The sequence below is a fragment of the Oryzias latipes genome, chromosome 18 (genome assembly GCF_053564925.1).
Source record: "Oryzias latipes strain Hd-rR chromosome 18, Olatipes_Hd-rR_3.1".
In the NCBI taxonomy this organism is placed as follows: Eukaryota; Metazoa; Chordata; class Actinopteri; order Beloniformes; family Adrianichthyidae; genus Oryzias; species Oryzias latipes.
The window spans coordinates 2,690,204-2,703,966 of NC_136254.1; the positions used below are offsets into that span (position 1 = coordinate 2,690,204).

The following is a 13,763-nucleotide window of genomic DNA, read 5'->3' on the forward strand; positions in this document are numbered from 1 at the left end:
ATTCACATTCTTTTGCATAGCTCATGAGTTTTACTCCCACCGTGAAAAAAGGAAATGGCCCCAGATCCTCACCTTTTCCATGCAAAGTCATTTCTGCAATAGTTGCAGTCAAAGCGATGGTATTTTTGTCTAAATTACACTGGCGACATGTGAGGGTCGTGCTTTTTGTCCGTCCAAATTCCTTCATCAGAGTTTGGTAATGGTTCAGGACTTCTTCAGGGTTTGTAACTACCAGAAAAATCAATATAATCAATATAATCATGCATGCAGAAGTGTCTGTGTTCAAGTCTGTTTCACAGGGAGGTGAAGGTGAAACTCTTGGGAGGAGACTGGCTATCTTAGCGTCTTCCCAGCATCAGCGTAAAGGCTATGTGTTATCTGTGTCAAGCCTGTCTAGCTAGGCTTATTGTCAGACTAGCTAGTAATCAGAGAATATTTCACTTAATGTTATTGTGTTTAAATTAAACTTAATAACAATAACATTTAGTTGTTAGTAGGCTGCTAGAAGTTGAAGCTGGGGTAGCTATGGTGCACTGGGGTTCTGTCCTCTTTTCTAATCTATTTCTACTCTCCTTCTCTTCTTGATCATTTATTTATCATTTACTTTTCCATGCCTCTGCATGGTGCAGTGCAATTCATGTACTGTCCCTCTTCCAGTTGGCTCGTAGTGCTCCTGTACCTGGCCGTGTACCTCGTCTCTGCTCCTCCTCTACACCTGGCTGTGGATCCTGCCTCTGGGTCGTCTCGCACCCCCGGACGTCCCCCCCAACTCCATTTGGATGAAGCTTGTCTGCTGGACTTTAAATATGTAGTTGTAGCGTTAGATCTGAGTTCTGGTAAATCGCCCGTCTGTCCTGGGGGAGGATCCCTTCTTCATGTGGACACCCCTGAGGTTTCTTTGTTTTTTCCGGCATCAGTTTTTTTTAGGAGTTTTTCCTTATAGCGAAAGAGGGTCTAAGGGCAGGGATGTCCAGTTTAGTTTAGTCTGTTTGTTAGTTCAATTTAGTATTTTTCCTTTTGAATTCAATTTATTCACCATCTTTATAATTTTATGTTTACTTTAAAATTACTGGTACCAAGCCCATTGAGACGACTGTTGTTGTGAATTTGAGCTATACAAATAAAATTGAATTTAATAGCATATCTTAAGACCCTTGGAGCTGCAATAACTGTACTGGTATTCTTTCCAAAGCTAGTAAAGTGAAGGAGTTAAAATCCAATTTGATTTATAAACGTCTTGATATCTGTAAGACCCGTTATTGTTTACCTCTGTGGGTTGGCCTTGTTTCAACAATAGAATAACAAAAGCCGATTTCCAGACTTTTTTTTTTGCCACTATTTAGTCTTAAGCGGAAAATTTTGGCCTGTGGCTACTGCCAGCTGTAGATAAAGTGTTTAAAGATAAGGTTTACCAGGTTCCAGGGTTTTTTATTTCTGGTATCCAGCCTTTTCAGCTCCGTAAGAACCTTAGAGACGACACGGGAGATAACCTATGTTCCTGATCGAACATCAGTATCATTGTTTAACCACTTGATGCCTCAATCTATTTCCAGCGAGTAAAGAAAGTTACTTTAATGTCTTACATATTTCTCAGTAAAATCAGGGTTATAGAAGTCAAATAGAGGCGGCAGTGGCTCAGGCGGTTGAGCAGGTCGTCTAATGATCGAAGGGTCGGCGGTTCGATCCCCGCTCCCCACAGTCAACTGTCGTTGTGTCCTTGGGTAAGACACTTCACCCTTCCTGCCTCCAGTGCAGCTGTACTCGTGTATGAATGCATATGAATGTCCCGGTGATGGTCAGAGGGGCTGTAGGCACGAACTGGCAGCCACGCCTCTGTCAGTCTGCCCCAGGGCAGCTGTGGCTACAACAGTAGCTACCATCACCAAGTAGGAATGAGGAGCGAATGAATAACAGAAACATTGTAATAACTTTGAGCGTCTGGAAAAGCACAGATAAATCCAATTAATTATTATTAAATATAAAAAAGTAGAAAAAAACTTGTTCATTAAAGCATCCTTTTGAAAAAAACATTTGGATTTGCTTGTTAGTTTAAAAAAAAAAATCATCAACTGAACTAAAGGCTCTGTCGCGTAGCCACCACGTACATTTAATGTATTTTTCCTAATATGAATTCCATCTTCCCTGATACATGTGTGTAATTCATAAGTGTTTCTTGCATCTGTCATTTGTCGATGTGCACAGATGTTTGTAGAGGGCTTTGGCCAACGGGTCGATATATCCGTAAACTGTGGGGTTCTCAACCGACCAGAAATTCTGAGCAGCTCAAACTGAATTCACGTAAAAACCCTCGACAGACATCTGCGCACATCGATAAATGACGAACGCAGGAAATGCTCATAAATTACGAATATCACGCATGGATCACCAAAGACTAATATTTAATTACAAAGACAAAAGATTTTTCAAATAGTGAAATTATTTTTTTAACATTTATTTTTACAAAATCACCCCAATCTGCACATAATTTTGAGAGTCAGCGATCTTTTCTTTTAATCCACAAATCTTCCATCAAGGAGCCATCTATAAGGTTAAGGATCCCAAGCAAAGATTAAAGAAGAGCCCTCCGGAGGCTGACTTCCCATCCCTGAAAACTCCCAAAATGTGTCTCTGGGCTGCACTGAAAGAATAAATGACATTACATGACATTACTTCTGTTTCATTTATTTCGGAATCTGAAAGATGTTTTATTTTGGGAAATTGCCCAATTCTCTGTCACATCCGTCTTTGTCACTATCAGTCATGTGATCTGTTACCGCTAAAATAAAACCCAGGAGCTAGCAAAATGAGGAAAAAACAAAAATCTTTGGAAAGTTTCTTTGCCAAGGGTGAAAACTCCCAGCCAGGAGACATTAGAGGAGCCTTCCACTTCCAAAATAAAGAAAGCTACATGTAATAAACAGTACTTCTGTTTTGCACCATGAGTGTGGGAAGGGGAGAGGATGATGACGCCTCGTCTTGTCACGCGTCTGTACCTCCTTCGTAGCATTGTTAAAATAGTTCTCCGCCTACTTCTTTAAGACCGGTCCGTGAAAACTTTGTGTGTTGTCATTCCGGTTCGTGACGCTGAAAAGGTTGGGGACCGCTGCTCTAAGTTTCGGCTCCCCCATTAAGCAGAATTCAAATCAAAGGGACAGTTGCTCATTTAACCACGGTTCTGAAAATGTCTACAGCAGAGCCGTCTGAGGGTCCAATGGTGGAAGTTTAAGCAGCTGACATATCTCGTTGCATTTTGGTCCATGCTGGTCCTTCAGGAAGAGGCGGATCCCGCGCTCAGCAAAGTCTGAGGTGCCTCTGCGCGTCCTGGTGGAGTGGATCTGAGGGTCGGTGAGGTAGGTCAGACCTTTGCCGTTTGCTGTCACCCATCCTGAGAAAAGAGCACACAAATGCAGTGAGAGAGAGGAAAAAAGCTCGATGAAGCCGCTGCTCAAACTTCAGTCGCACCTTGCAAGTCTACAACAACTTCCTGGCAGTTAGAGAGCAGGTACGTGAAGTGACCAAAGGCGATGCCGTATTTCGTTGCACTGAGGCGCTCTTCCTTCTTTCCGGTGTTGTTGGTCAGTTTGACAAAGTTCCCGAGGATGAACGGCTCCACTGTGATGCAGCCCACAATCTCTTTTCCATTCAGAATCTATTTAACCAGAAGAAGACGTTTAGAAAAACACTCATTTGAAAAAGGGCTTCTTTGAAATAAGGACCAGAGCATGGAGAGCGTTCTGACACACTGAGGTCCACTTGGTTCTCTGGTTGCAGTACAGCAGACAGAAAAGCCTTCGAGAGAATTGGTCAGTTCACGATCTCTTTAAGAGCCTCTGCAGGAACAGAGTCCTGGCAATAGCCGAGGACTCTTCATACCCTCTCCATAAGTATTAACAACTGTTATCAAACAACAGAAGCTTAAAGAGCACAACCTTCAGACTGATTTTTACCACAAGCTGTTAGATTACTAAACAACAAAACCTAAATCAACAACAAGGATGTCAGTAGCTATGTTTCTATTTTCCATGTAATTATTTAAATTGGATTGGCGATAATAAATTTCCTAATGCAAACACGACAATTTTTTTTTAATTTATCGAAAATAAGTTTTGTGCTTGAAGGAGGTGATTTTTGAGGCGTTTCCAAATAGAAATATTTAGAAAAACTCCAACACAAACACGTTTTGGGAATTACACGAGTCATGTGACCAACAACCAGATGACAATGAGCTTATTGGTAGGAAGTGGCGGCCTTGGGTGCCATAGCGCAGGCGCCACCAGAGGTCATGTGGAATTGTTGGATCCACAGCTCCTCTTGAAAATCACCATTTCCCAAAATGGATTCATCTGTAGCCCCTCCCACGTGTAAAGAGCTCGCCGCTCCATGGCCTGAAGAAGACGCCTCCTTTGATAGATGATGAGCGCTAGACCCGTGGCAGAAATATTAATGGCTCTGCTGTCAATCAAAGTATTGTTGCCATGTTTCTGAATGACTTAATGTGTAAATTGGTTTGTGTTTTTTCACATAATTATGATTTAATGTAATCAGTTTATTGATTCATTCAATTCCTGTTATGTTTTATCCCTTTTGGGGTCACGGGGCTGCTGGAGCCTATCCCTCCCAATTGCAGGCGAAGGCAGGGGACATCCTGGACAGATCCCTGGTCTGTCTGGAATGAGTTTAATTGCAAAATTGTGTTTTTTTTTCAACATTTCTTGAATTTTGATAAAGTTTTGTGCACATGTGTGATGAAAACGCAGCTGCTGTTTCACTATTTGCCAGACATTTGTGAATGGACTTTTTGACTGGTGGTTGAGGTAGTTGGGGGTCAGGAGAGTTCTCTGATTTATTGGTGTTTTAATAGTATCTTTATCTTTTTTTTAATCTAGCATTTTATTTTAATGTTTTTAACTTTCACTCTCATGGTAGGAAACACCACTTCACTTAGCCTGTCATGCATTTGTATGAAGGGCGGGTGACAATAAAGCTTTTATCTTGTATATAAATTTGACCTTTTCATGGCTCCAAGTGCATGCACTTCTGGTAAAAATCCAATTTTAGCAGTGAAATTGCACCATTTGCTGCAGGACATTCTGCACTCATTGAACCCTGAAGCTCCACCCTCCATCTCTAAGAGAAGTCAATAGATTGGAGCATTTGAATCGGCGGCGCCTCACCAGCAGAGCCTCTGAAGGGATGTAGAAGATCTGTGCCATGTCGTTTTTATCATACAGCTTCTTGTTGAACTCAGTCACATAGTACTGCGCTGTCATCTGCCTCTCCACGTCGTTCAGGTGTAACTGGATTCCACTTGGCTTCAGGTAGTTTTTCCCCACATAACTACAGACAACAGTAGAAATGAGCATTTCAGGTTTGAAATCGGCATGAATGGACTTTTGTCGCTGCAGACCTGCTGAGCCTCTCCTCCTGGTGTAAGAACTGGACCCATATGGCTTCCCTCTGACTGCCTTGCAGCGGTTTGCCATTCATTTCAATGGGTGTCCCAATGTAAACACAGGTCTCTCTGGCAGTCCACAGTCCTGCTTCCTTGGAGAACTTTAAGTGAAGAGCACCTGCTGGTGTCAAAATAAACATGATTGTTTTCTCAGTTTGGCGTTATTAAAGGAAGAGTTTGGCGTGCTCCACCCCAGCAAACAGACGTACCGTGAGCTGCAGAGAGCTGGTGGAGTCTGAATGTTCTCTCATCGAACTGCAGCCTCCTGAGCAGACATGCATGGCAAACTCCAGCCAGTAGCGCTTGGTAGTCCTGCAGGGACAACTCTGGGGTCGCTGCTGCTTTGCTGGGGTTCAGGCAGCTGTGGCAGCTGGGGTTGAGGGGCCCAGAAGCCGCCTTGCTGCCTTCACTCCCCACAAGCATTTCAAATGAGCTTTCTGAGGAAATGCATGTATCTGGGATGGGCCGGGGAGGCCTGCAAGAGGCTTCTGGAGATTTTGATTGAGCTTCGAAGCTCCTCTGAGGTTTTGATTTGGAAACAAGATCGCAATCGTGTGTTTCCATGATGAAGAAACTCTCATCCGAATCTGGAGTCTTGCTGGTTTGGCTCCTTCCTGCTTTGGATGGATAACTTGACTGGTCGGCTGACAATTTTTCCCACGAATACTGGGAGCTGAGACTGTCGTCCAGGGAGCCGGATGTTGTTTGGAGCATCAGCTGGGACAGAGACAGTGGAGCCTCTTCACGGGCGGAGGTTTTGTTTGCCTCCCCAACGTCATCAGCTGTCTCTATCCCCCCCTCTTCTAATTCAGGATCACCACAAGCTTTGGGTGATGTTGCATTTGAGGCGACACCAAAGCCACGTACTTTGGAGTTGTCAGCAGCTTGTAAACTGGCTGGGCCGTCTTCATCAGCCTCAGTGGGAGCACAGCTCTCATTGCTCACGTCAGCTTCGTCTCCTTTGCCGCTGAGCTGAGAGGAGCTGCTCATGGACAGCTTCTGCCAGGAAGAGGTGTCAGCGCTTTCACAGGTGGTGGGAAACTCTGCTTTCTGATGCAGGGACCTGCTGCACAGAGCCCCCGCTGCCTCAGCGCTGCCCTCTGGCCTGGACGCCTCAATGGTTGTTCCCAGATCAGCTAAACACAGTCTGTGCGTCTTCTCTGAAGTCTCCACAACTGAGGCGGCGGCCTCAGACACCGACGCGTGATACTTCTGAAATCTCAGCAGAATCTTTGAGAAATCCTCCAGGGTGAAACTGACAGAGGAATCATTGACATCTCTGTAGCGGTCAGGGATGAAAGACCCCTTATCTGAATTGGGGAAGGGAACCACGCCCAGCAGTAGCTTAACCTCAGCGACCCGATGCATGATTCCGGCACAGAGGCCGTCTTTGTCCTCATCGTTGGCTCTGCAGTATTGATAAAAAAGTGCCAAAGCCTCCTGGCACGCTTGACTTGCTTTGGGCACCGCCTCATGGGAGCCGCCGAGCCATCTGTGGGTGACGGTGATGGAGAAGGCGGCCTTGATAAAGGTGTGCAGCTCCTGCTGGCTGGTGACCAGTTGGTCCTCTGCTTTGGTGAGAAGGCCGATGGCAAACGCCTCTCGTGCCTGCTGCAGGAAGGACTTCCTCTGAGAGTCTGGGCAATCCAGGGAGAAACTGTAGGACAACAAACACGTCCCCTGAGCGGTCTGGAGAGGAAAGACCACCACACCACATTACCAAATGATGATCAGACAGCCAAAATCACATGCTTTACTTTTTTTACTCTTCACTTTCTCAGAGATTGTTACACTAAAATTAGTCCCACTAAAACAAAGGTAGGAACTTAAAAATGTCTCAAAGAAATAACCTGAATTTATTATACCAGTGATGCGGAAATGTAACATACAAGGTGTAATTAAGAATTATGTGAACTAAAACTGATAATCCTAAAATGAAATATTAAGGGGGGGCTGATTGTAAAGTGAGACAGTCAAATATTAACAGCAATATTTTTGGTTATTTAGTTTGTTTTATATGTATTTAGTTTAAAGACTAAAGATTAATTTTATAATTTAAACATTTTGCTTGGAAGTTAAATATTAATATCTGACTTATATACTTATTTTCCAAAGTAAACATTTAAGCTTTGTAACTAAATCTGAATTGGTTAAATAAGCATTGAAGTCCAAATCACATATTTGGACAAGAGTTAAATATTTAGCTTTTAAACCTGGATTTTACCGTAAGTCCAGAAAGGTCACCCACACACTTCACCTTCTACCCGATATTATCGTGACGACAGACTCACAAACACGATAAACAAACATTTCAAACTGGTCAATAGAGCGACCTCCAGCGTTTTTCTCGGTAATTTTAAGTCAACAGAAGGGATCATGTCTGTGACACGGACACATTTGGACAGAGCAAGAGAGCGAGGGAGGGAGGGAGGGAGGGACAGACAGACAGACAGACAGATATATATATAGATAGATAGATAGATAGAGCAGCACAGCGGCTTTATTCCTGATAGAATGTGGTTTTTTGGATGATCGTATGTCACAGCAGCAGCAGTAACAACCCTGACCTTTGCCCTTTGGAAAAAAGTCCCAATTATCAGAAGAAGTAGTTCTGTGACAGAAGTCACAAGATATTTTATCTACTGTTAGGAATAATTAGAAACAGAATAGTTAGAAACTCCCTTTTACTTTTTATTACACTAATGGTTTAAACTTTGATGCACTATGTATTATAATCTCAAAATTACATTACAAAGCACAACCAAGACTATCGTCTCGTAACAATCCTTCAGCATCCTCCCCGTCCATCTTTGTGTGTGCTCTTTTGCACATCTACATAAAGGTCTTTTTGCACTGAACATTTGTTGACAGGCCCTGAGTTTTTCTTTTTTTTCTTTGGACACGTTTACTTGACTGAGCAGCTCCTCTTCTAACCAGGAACCATAAAGAGAGACCACATTAAAATAAAAGACTTTTTTTATAGGTTCATTCATGGTTTTCTATTCTTAGTTTACCTAAAACAGACCTTGTTTAGTTATTTTGATTAGTTTTAAGTAATTAAACATATTTTTGGTTTAGTTTTCCTTGTATTTTATTTATGGTCATGCATGAGTGTGTGCATGTTTTTCTGCATTTATTGATTTTGTAAAAGTCGTTGGGCTAAACTGCAAAAAAAAAAAAATCTTCTATTTGATTTTTTTTTCTTTTTCTTTAATTATTGTGAGCAAAACGTGTTTTTTAAAACTATGTAGAGAAACTCACCACGTTGGTCAGCACATAAAGGGAAGTGTACTGACTGGATATCACCGCCATCTTGGCTGCCAGTGCAGCTGAAAGAAGACGATGTCGCTCGTCTCCAAGTATTCGTTGCTAAAAACGACAGAAAGGACCAAAAATCAGCATCTGTCTTAATGCCAAACCCAGGAAGATCCACTCAACAACAGACTCACAAAATGGATGTCTGGGTTGGTCCTGAAAGAATGGAAGTCTTCATCGTTCATTGACACTAAAATGTTGGCCAGGATACCGAGGGACGTCCCAATGCCCTGAAAGAAGTGGTACTGGTTACAGGGCTTGTATGGAGTAATATTTATGCCACGACGTTGCACACAAAATGTTCTAAGGTGCAAATGAGAATATTGAATATTTGCCTTCAAATTTTTGTTTTTGCTTCCAAATATTTTTCTTTTCCAAAGTTTTTTTTTGCCTTAAAAAAATAGTTTTGCCTTTGCAAAACAAATGTTTTGGCATAAGTTGTGTCTCATCTCGCTTTTTTCCTCTCTTTGATTTTGCTCACATAAGTTTCATGACAGCGGGACAAAGCTGCCATCAAACAGCTTTCTGATTGGTCCAGATTCGAACCAATCAAATTGTCATTTTTATCATCACATATTCAGTCCTGTATCTGTGATTAAATGTAAAAATATTTTTTGAAAGCAAAAAATAAAGAAATTTGAAAGGAAATATTTTATATTTTCATTTTCAACTTAGAAAGTTTCGTGTGTAATTTGGTGGCATAAATATCCCTCCACAGGCTTTCAGTTTAAAACAGAAGCAGCAGAATCAGGGTCACCTTCCTGTCAGGCTGAGGAAGAGCGTAGTAGCCGACCAGAGAAGCCCAGATTAGCTCTGCGGCTTCGCGCCACAGCCCTAAAAACAAGAGCAGCAAAATTAAGCAACAATAAGCTTTAAAACCCCCCCACAAAAATGAATCAAAGATCTCACCCAGCTTCTGCAGAAGCGTTCCCCGGACCTGAACGCTAACAGCCTGCACCAGGGCCCTGTCGCTCTCGGACCGGTAGGTCCAACAGCCTGATGTCAAGAAGACGTTTTTCAGAGAAATTATTCATTAATTTCAGTAAAAAGAAGCTATGAGAGACAAATGAAGGAAGCTACCTGTTGTTCCACAATTCTGGATCAAACTGCTCAGGATGAACTCGGCCTTTTGCAGTTTTCCTGCAGAAAATGATCAAGACTTTCACTTTTTTCATCTCTGCATGATGAAATGTACGAAGCTAAAGTTCCTTCTGAACACTGCCAAAGCTTTGGTGTCTGTAGATCAGCTACGTTCCCTCTGCTCTCCGCAAGGCGCAAGCAAGCGACCACGTCCAGTGAAAAGTCCATGTGCTCACGCCCTCAAAACAGGCAGCTACGCAGGTTTCTACGACCATTTCTGGGTTCTACATACCAAACGTGGAGCCATTGAAGGAAAGCAGGACCACCTTTGACCAATCAGGGACTCAGATTTGGTAGTGAGGTATGGATGGCGTCCCATTTAATTCAGCAAAGTGTCAACCATTTGAAAATTGGTCACGAAGGAGAATAATCGCGGTTTGTGTCTGGACAGAAATCTATGACACCAAGTCTTTCATATATGGGAATAGAGCTGTGAAAGAAAAAACCTGGAGTGAGATTCACCAGATTTGCTATGACATTTCTCATCAAACCCCATCCAGCTGTAAGTGGTGGACATGCACTAGTAAACCGATGAAAAAGAAGAAGAAGCCCCTCCCTGCTTGTCCAGTGTGAACAGCATGGGCTACATGCCCGCTCTAGAATGCGTGTAAAAACAAAAACCCGGCTAGTACGTAGCATTAGAAGCATGGTGTAGATGTTCAGGCTCCAATGTTTGCCAGATCAGAGGAACTCATGAGATGTGCGCATCAGGCAATGAGGTGGAGCCAGACAACATACCAGAGTTCAGATACACCCTGGATTGCCGTATGACCAACTGGGGGGCTATGGGCGTCTCCGGATGAGCTTTGTGGAGCAGCCGGGCGATCTTTAGCAGCTGGCTGGACTGGTCCGTCCAGTAGAGGAAGCGGTCCACCAAGAATATGACTGCAAGAGCTGTGGGAGCTTCATCAACCATGATGGAGGCCTTTAGAAGAGCCTGGAGGAACAGAGGATGTGGAATACAGGCTAGGGGGGGGGGTCTTTCCTCTCATTTCCAGAGGTAAAACTTACCAGCAGCTTGGGGAGGTGGTCACGGATGAGCTCGCTCAGGTTGGTCTTGTCACCTGCACCAATGGCCGGGTTGAACTGCCACTTCTCTGGAACGAAGGGCCACTTCATGTCCACGGCTTCCTGCAGCAGAGAGGCCAGCTCTGCGCTCAGAGAGTCTACGGAGGAAGACGTGACGACACGTTCAGGTCCATGAAACTCTGTCAGGAGGAAAACCCTTCTGCCGTGATGGCCATGATGGCCTTAGAAACCTCATTTTTCCGTGACGCATCACAAATGCATCTGCGCAAACACAAACCTTCTTTTTTATTTATTTATTTTTTCAGAATTTATTGACAACATAATAAAACGGCATGGTAAATGTCTCAGGGGTTACTGCAATGTGTCCACATTGCAGAAAAAAACTAAAATATGAAAACAAAATTTTGTATATATACACATACATATACAATATGAGAAAAGAAACATCAATTCAAAAAGCTTTGAGGTTTAATAAATGGTACATTTTTCAAAAATCAAATGAGTTCGACTTGCCTTTTGGTTTTGCAGTTGTTTGATAATGTCACAGTACTGATTCAAAAAAATCTGGAATTTAGGTTTGGAGTTTGACCATTTGGCTTTATGAATATAGAATTTTGCTAATAATAAAAACATCTGTGTGATAAAGATACAATCTTTGTCTACAATGTCATTAAGGTAACCCAGAATCATTTATCATATCTCATCCGCAGTTTCGACGTCACGGCGACCAAAAGCGACGCGGCCGCGCCCCCGCGCGTCTCACCTCTGCAGCTGCAGAAGTGAAGTCTGCGCGCTTGGCTGATGGGCGCGCAGCGCACAGCTGCGCACTTGGCGCACTCCGACAGCAAATCCCCCACCTCCATTCCACGGACGCGCCACTGAAGACACGCACGGACGGGAATCCCGCGGAGTTACGCAACCACCGCCGCAGAGGAGAGTCCACACCAGCAGCAACCTTCATGTCAAAGTTCAAACAGGCAACTCAGATCAGCGCTTCTGGGTTTGAATCGACCAGAACCAGCATCAACTTTTTAATGCTTTTCATTTATTTTATTCCAAAGTGGAAGCAAATCACATCCATGAATAGACTTTACTGTTTTTAATGAGGACACAGGTCACGATGAGGTTTATGACCAGAGCCCAACACTTTACCTTTAATGCCAAACCGGAAATCGAGTCCAAAGAACCAGAATCAGAACCAAAGAACACCTGAGGTTAACATGAAAAGGTTTTTGATTGACTTGTTGAAACGCTGTTTGTAAACTCTCCAAGTCTGCAGGGCAAACTGGTTCTCTGCGTTTCCTGGTGGGGCAGGTCCTCCAAGTGCTGCTTTCAATGCCGTCGGAATTTAGTGCTTTACTGTTGTATTTTGTGCATAAGATTTGTTAAAGGAAGGGGAGTGAGAACCATCTAAAACGATAAAAATGAGACAGGCAATCAGAAACAGCTGATTATTTTCAAAATAAAATATCTAATATTTACCAAGAATGTGACAAGAGTGATGCTTCAAACAGGATGTTTTTTTTAATTAGGGACTTGAGTGGCTTCAAGATGGTTTCAGACAATATGTTAAATGACTAAAAACAATGAAATAAGATCTTATATGCCTAAAGTTAGCTAAATTAAGTTTAATAAAAAAAACTGCACCTTTAAAAATTAAATTTGAAGAGAACACAAAGATATTGGAGGGTTCATCCACCTCTAATATCTCTCCGTTTACCAGAACAGCCAGCTAGTTACTGCCTGATGCCTGGCTAGAGAACAATGTATGTTCTTACATTATTATTATTATTATTATTATTATTATGTTTTGGATGAGATGGTGGCATTGGTTTTAACACCGTGACTCTACATAGAATTGAAGCAGCTCCATTCTTTTGCTTGAACAGAAATAACTGTCATCTGCATAGAACTGACTTATTAATCCCTTGATTAAGGATGAAAGGAGTTTCCTTTACTCTTTTAGGAGCTTCTTTAAACCTTAAGTTTTTCTGGTAAAGTTTCTCCTACTGCACCAAACTTTTATGTGTATCAGAGTAGATTTGGGATGAGGAATCACTATTATAATCAGCTGCTTTTCCCTCATAGCTTCGGGTTCCCTGTATTCATCAGATACAGATATTGTTACCCAAAAATGATTAACAAAAAAGATTTGCATTTGCTCCCTTGCAGTAAATTTCTGTTACTGTCAAAAATAAAAAGTTTTTTTGGTTACAACAGGTTTTTAACATTAAATCAAATGTTTGTCTTTTCTTCTTAATTGAACCATCGGGAAAATATAATAACTTTGGGAGTAACACATTTTTCAATACAACTATTTTCACTTGAGACAAAATTTAGGTTGTACTCCAGCCATCTTAATCTATAACTAAAAATGTATGAACTTAAAACGGATAAAGATGAACAAGATTTGATCTGATCGGATGTGAGATCAATTACATTTTAAACATCTTTATTTTTAGGTAAGAGTAAAAATATAAGGAAAAAACAAGACATTAATGTTTGATGTAGGCGATTGACAACAAGTCAACACAAAAACAACCAAACATTGACAAAAACAAAGAAACAATAAACGAAAAAGGACTTAAAGTTTTGATTTCTCCTATTTTTTTCTTGTATCCTGAACGCAACACGTGACGTTTTGCTGGCAACAGGTGGATTACAACTATATAATTAGCTTTAAAAAGATGTAATGGAGACAAAAATTTTGTAATGATCGGACTCCATTCGCAGTTTTTTTCAATTGAATCGCATGCGCATGCAACCGTGTCTGCAGTTAGGCTCTGAAGGAGAAAGAAGGAAACTCTCGGGAAAGCAAAAGCTGCTC

The 13,763-nt window shown here is 42.1% G+C and overlaps 1 protein-coding gene across 2 annotated transcripts; it reads right to left on the bottom strand.

The window, feature by feature from the left end:
• Window positions 1–2,436: 2,436 nt before the first annotated feature.
• alpk1 (alpha-kinase 1) lies at window positions 2,437–12,257 on the bottom strand. 2 transcript variants are annotated; one of them, XM_020711851.3, is made up of 14 exons: window positions 12,089–12,257; window positions 11,700–11,891; window positions 10,919–11,073; window positions 10,646–10,844; window positions 9,848–9,907; window positions 9,677–9,763; window positions 9,525–9,601; window positions 8,902–8,997; window positions 8,714–8,821; window positions 5,662–7,141; window positions 5,408–5,570; window positions 5,175–5,337; window positions 3,463–3,649; window positions 2,437–3,385 (listed from the first exon to the last, which is right to left on the bottom strand). In XM_020711851.3, exons 2-14 carry the CDS (start codon window positions 11,797–11,799, stop codon window positions 3,186–3,188), a joined length of 3,075 nt encoding a protein of 1,024 aa, XP_020567510.2. In that variant the 5' UTR covers window positions 11,800–11,891; window positions 12,089–12,257; the 3' UTR covers window positions 2,437–3,185. The 2 variants fall into 2 exon arrangements, with proteins under 2 accessions (XP_020567510.2, XP_011486112.2); XM_011487810.4 differs by having other exon boundaries at window positions 5,408–5,573.
• Window positions 12,258–13,763: the final 1,506 nt, after the last annotated feature.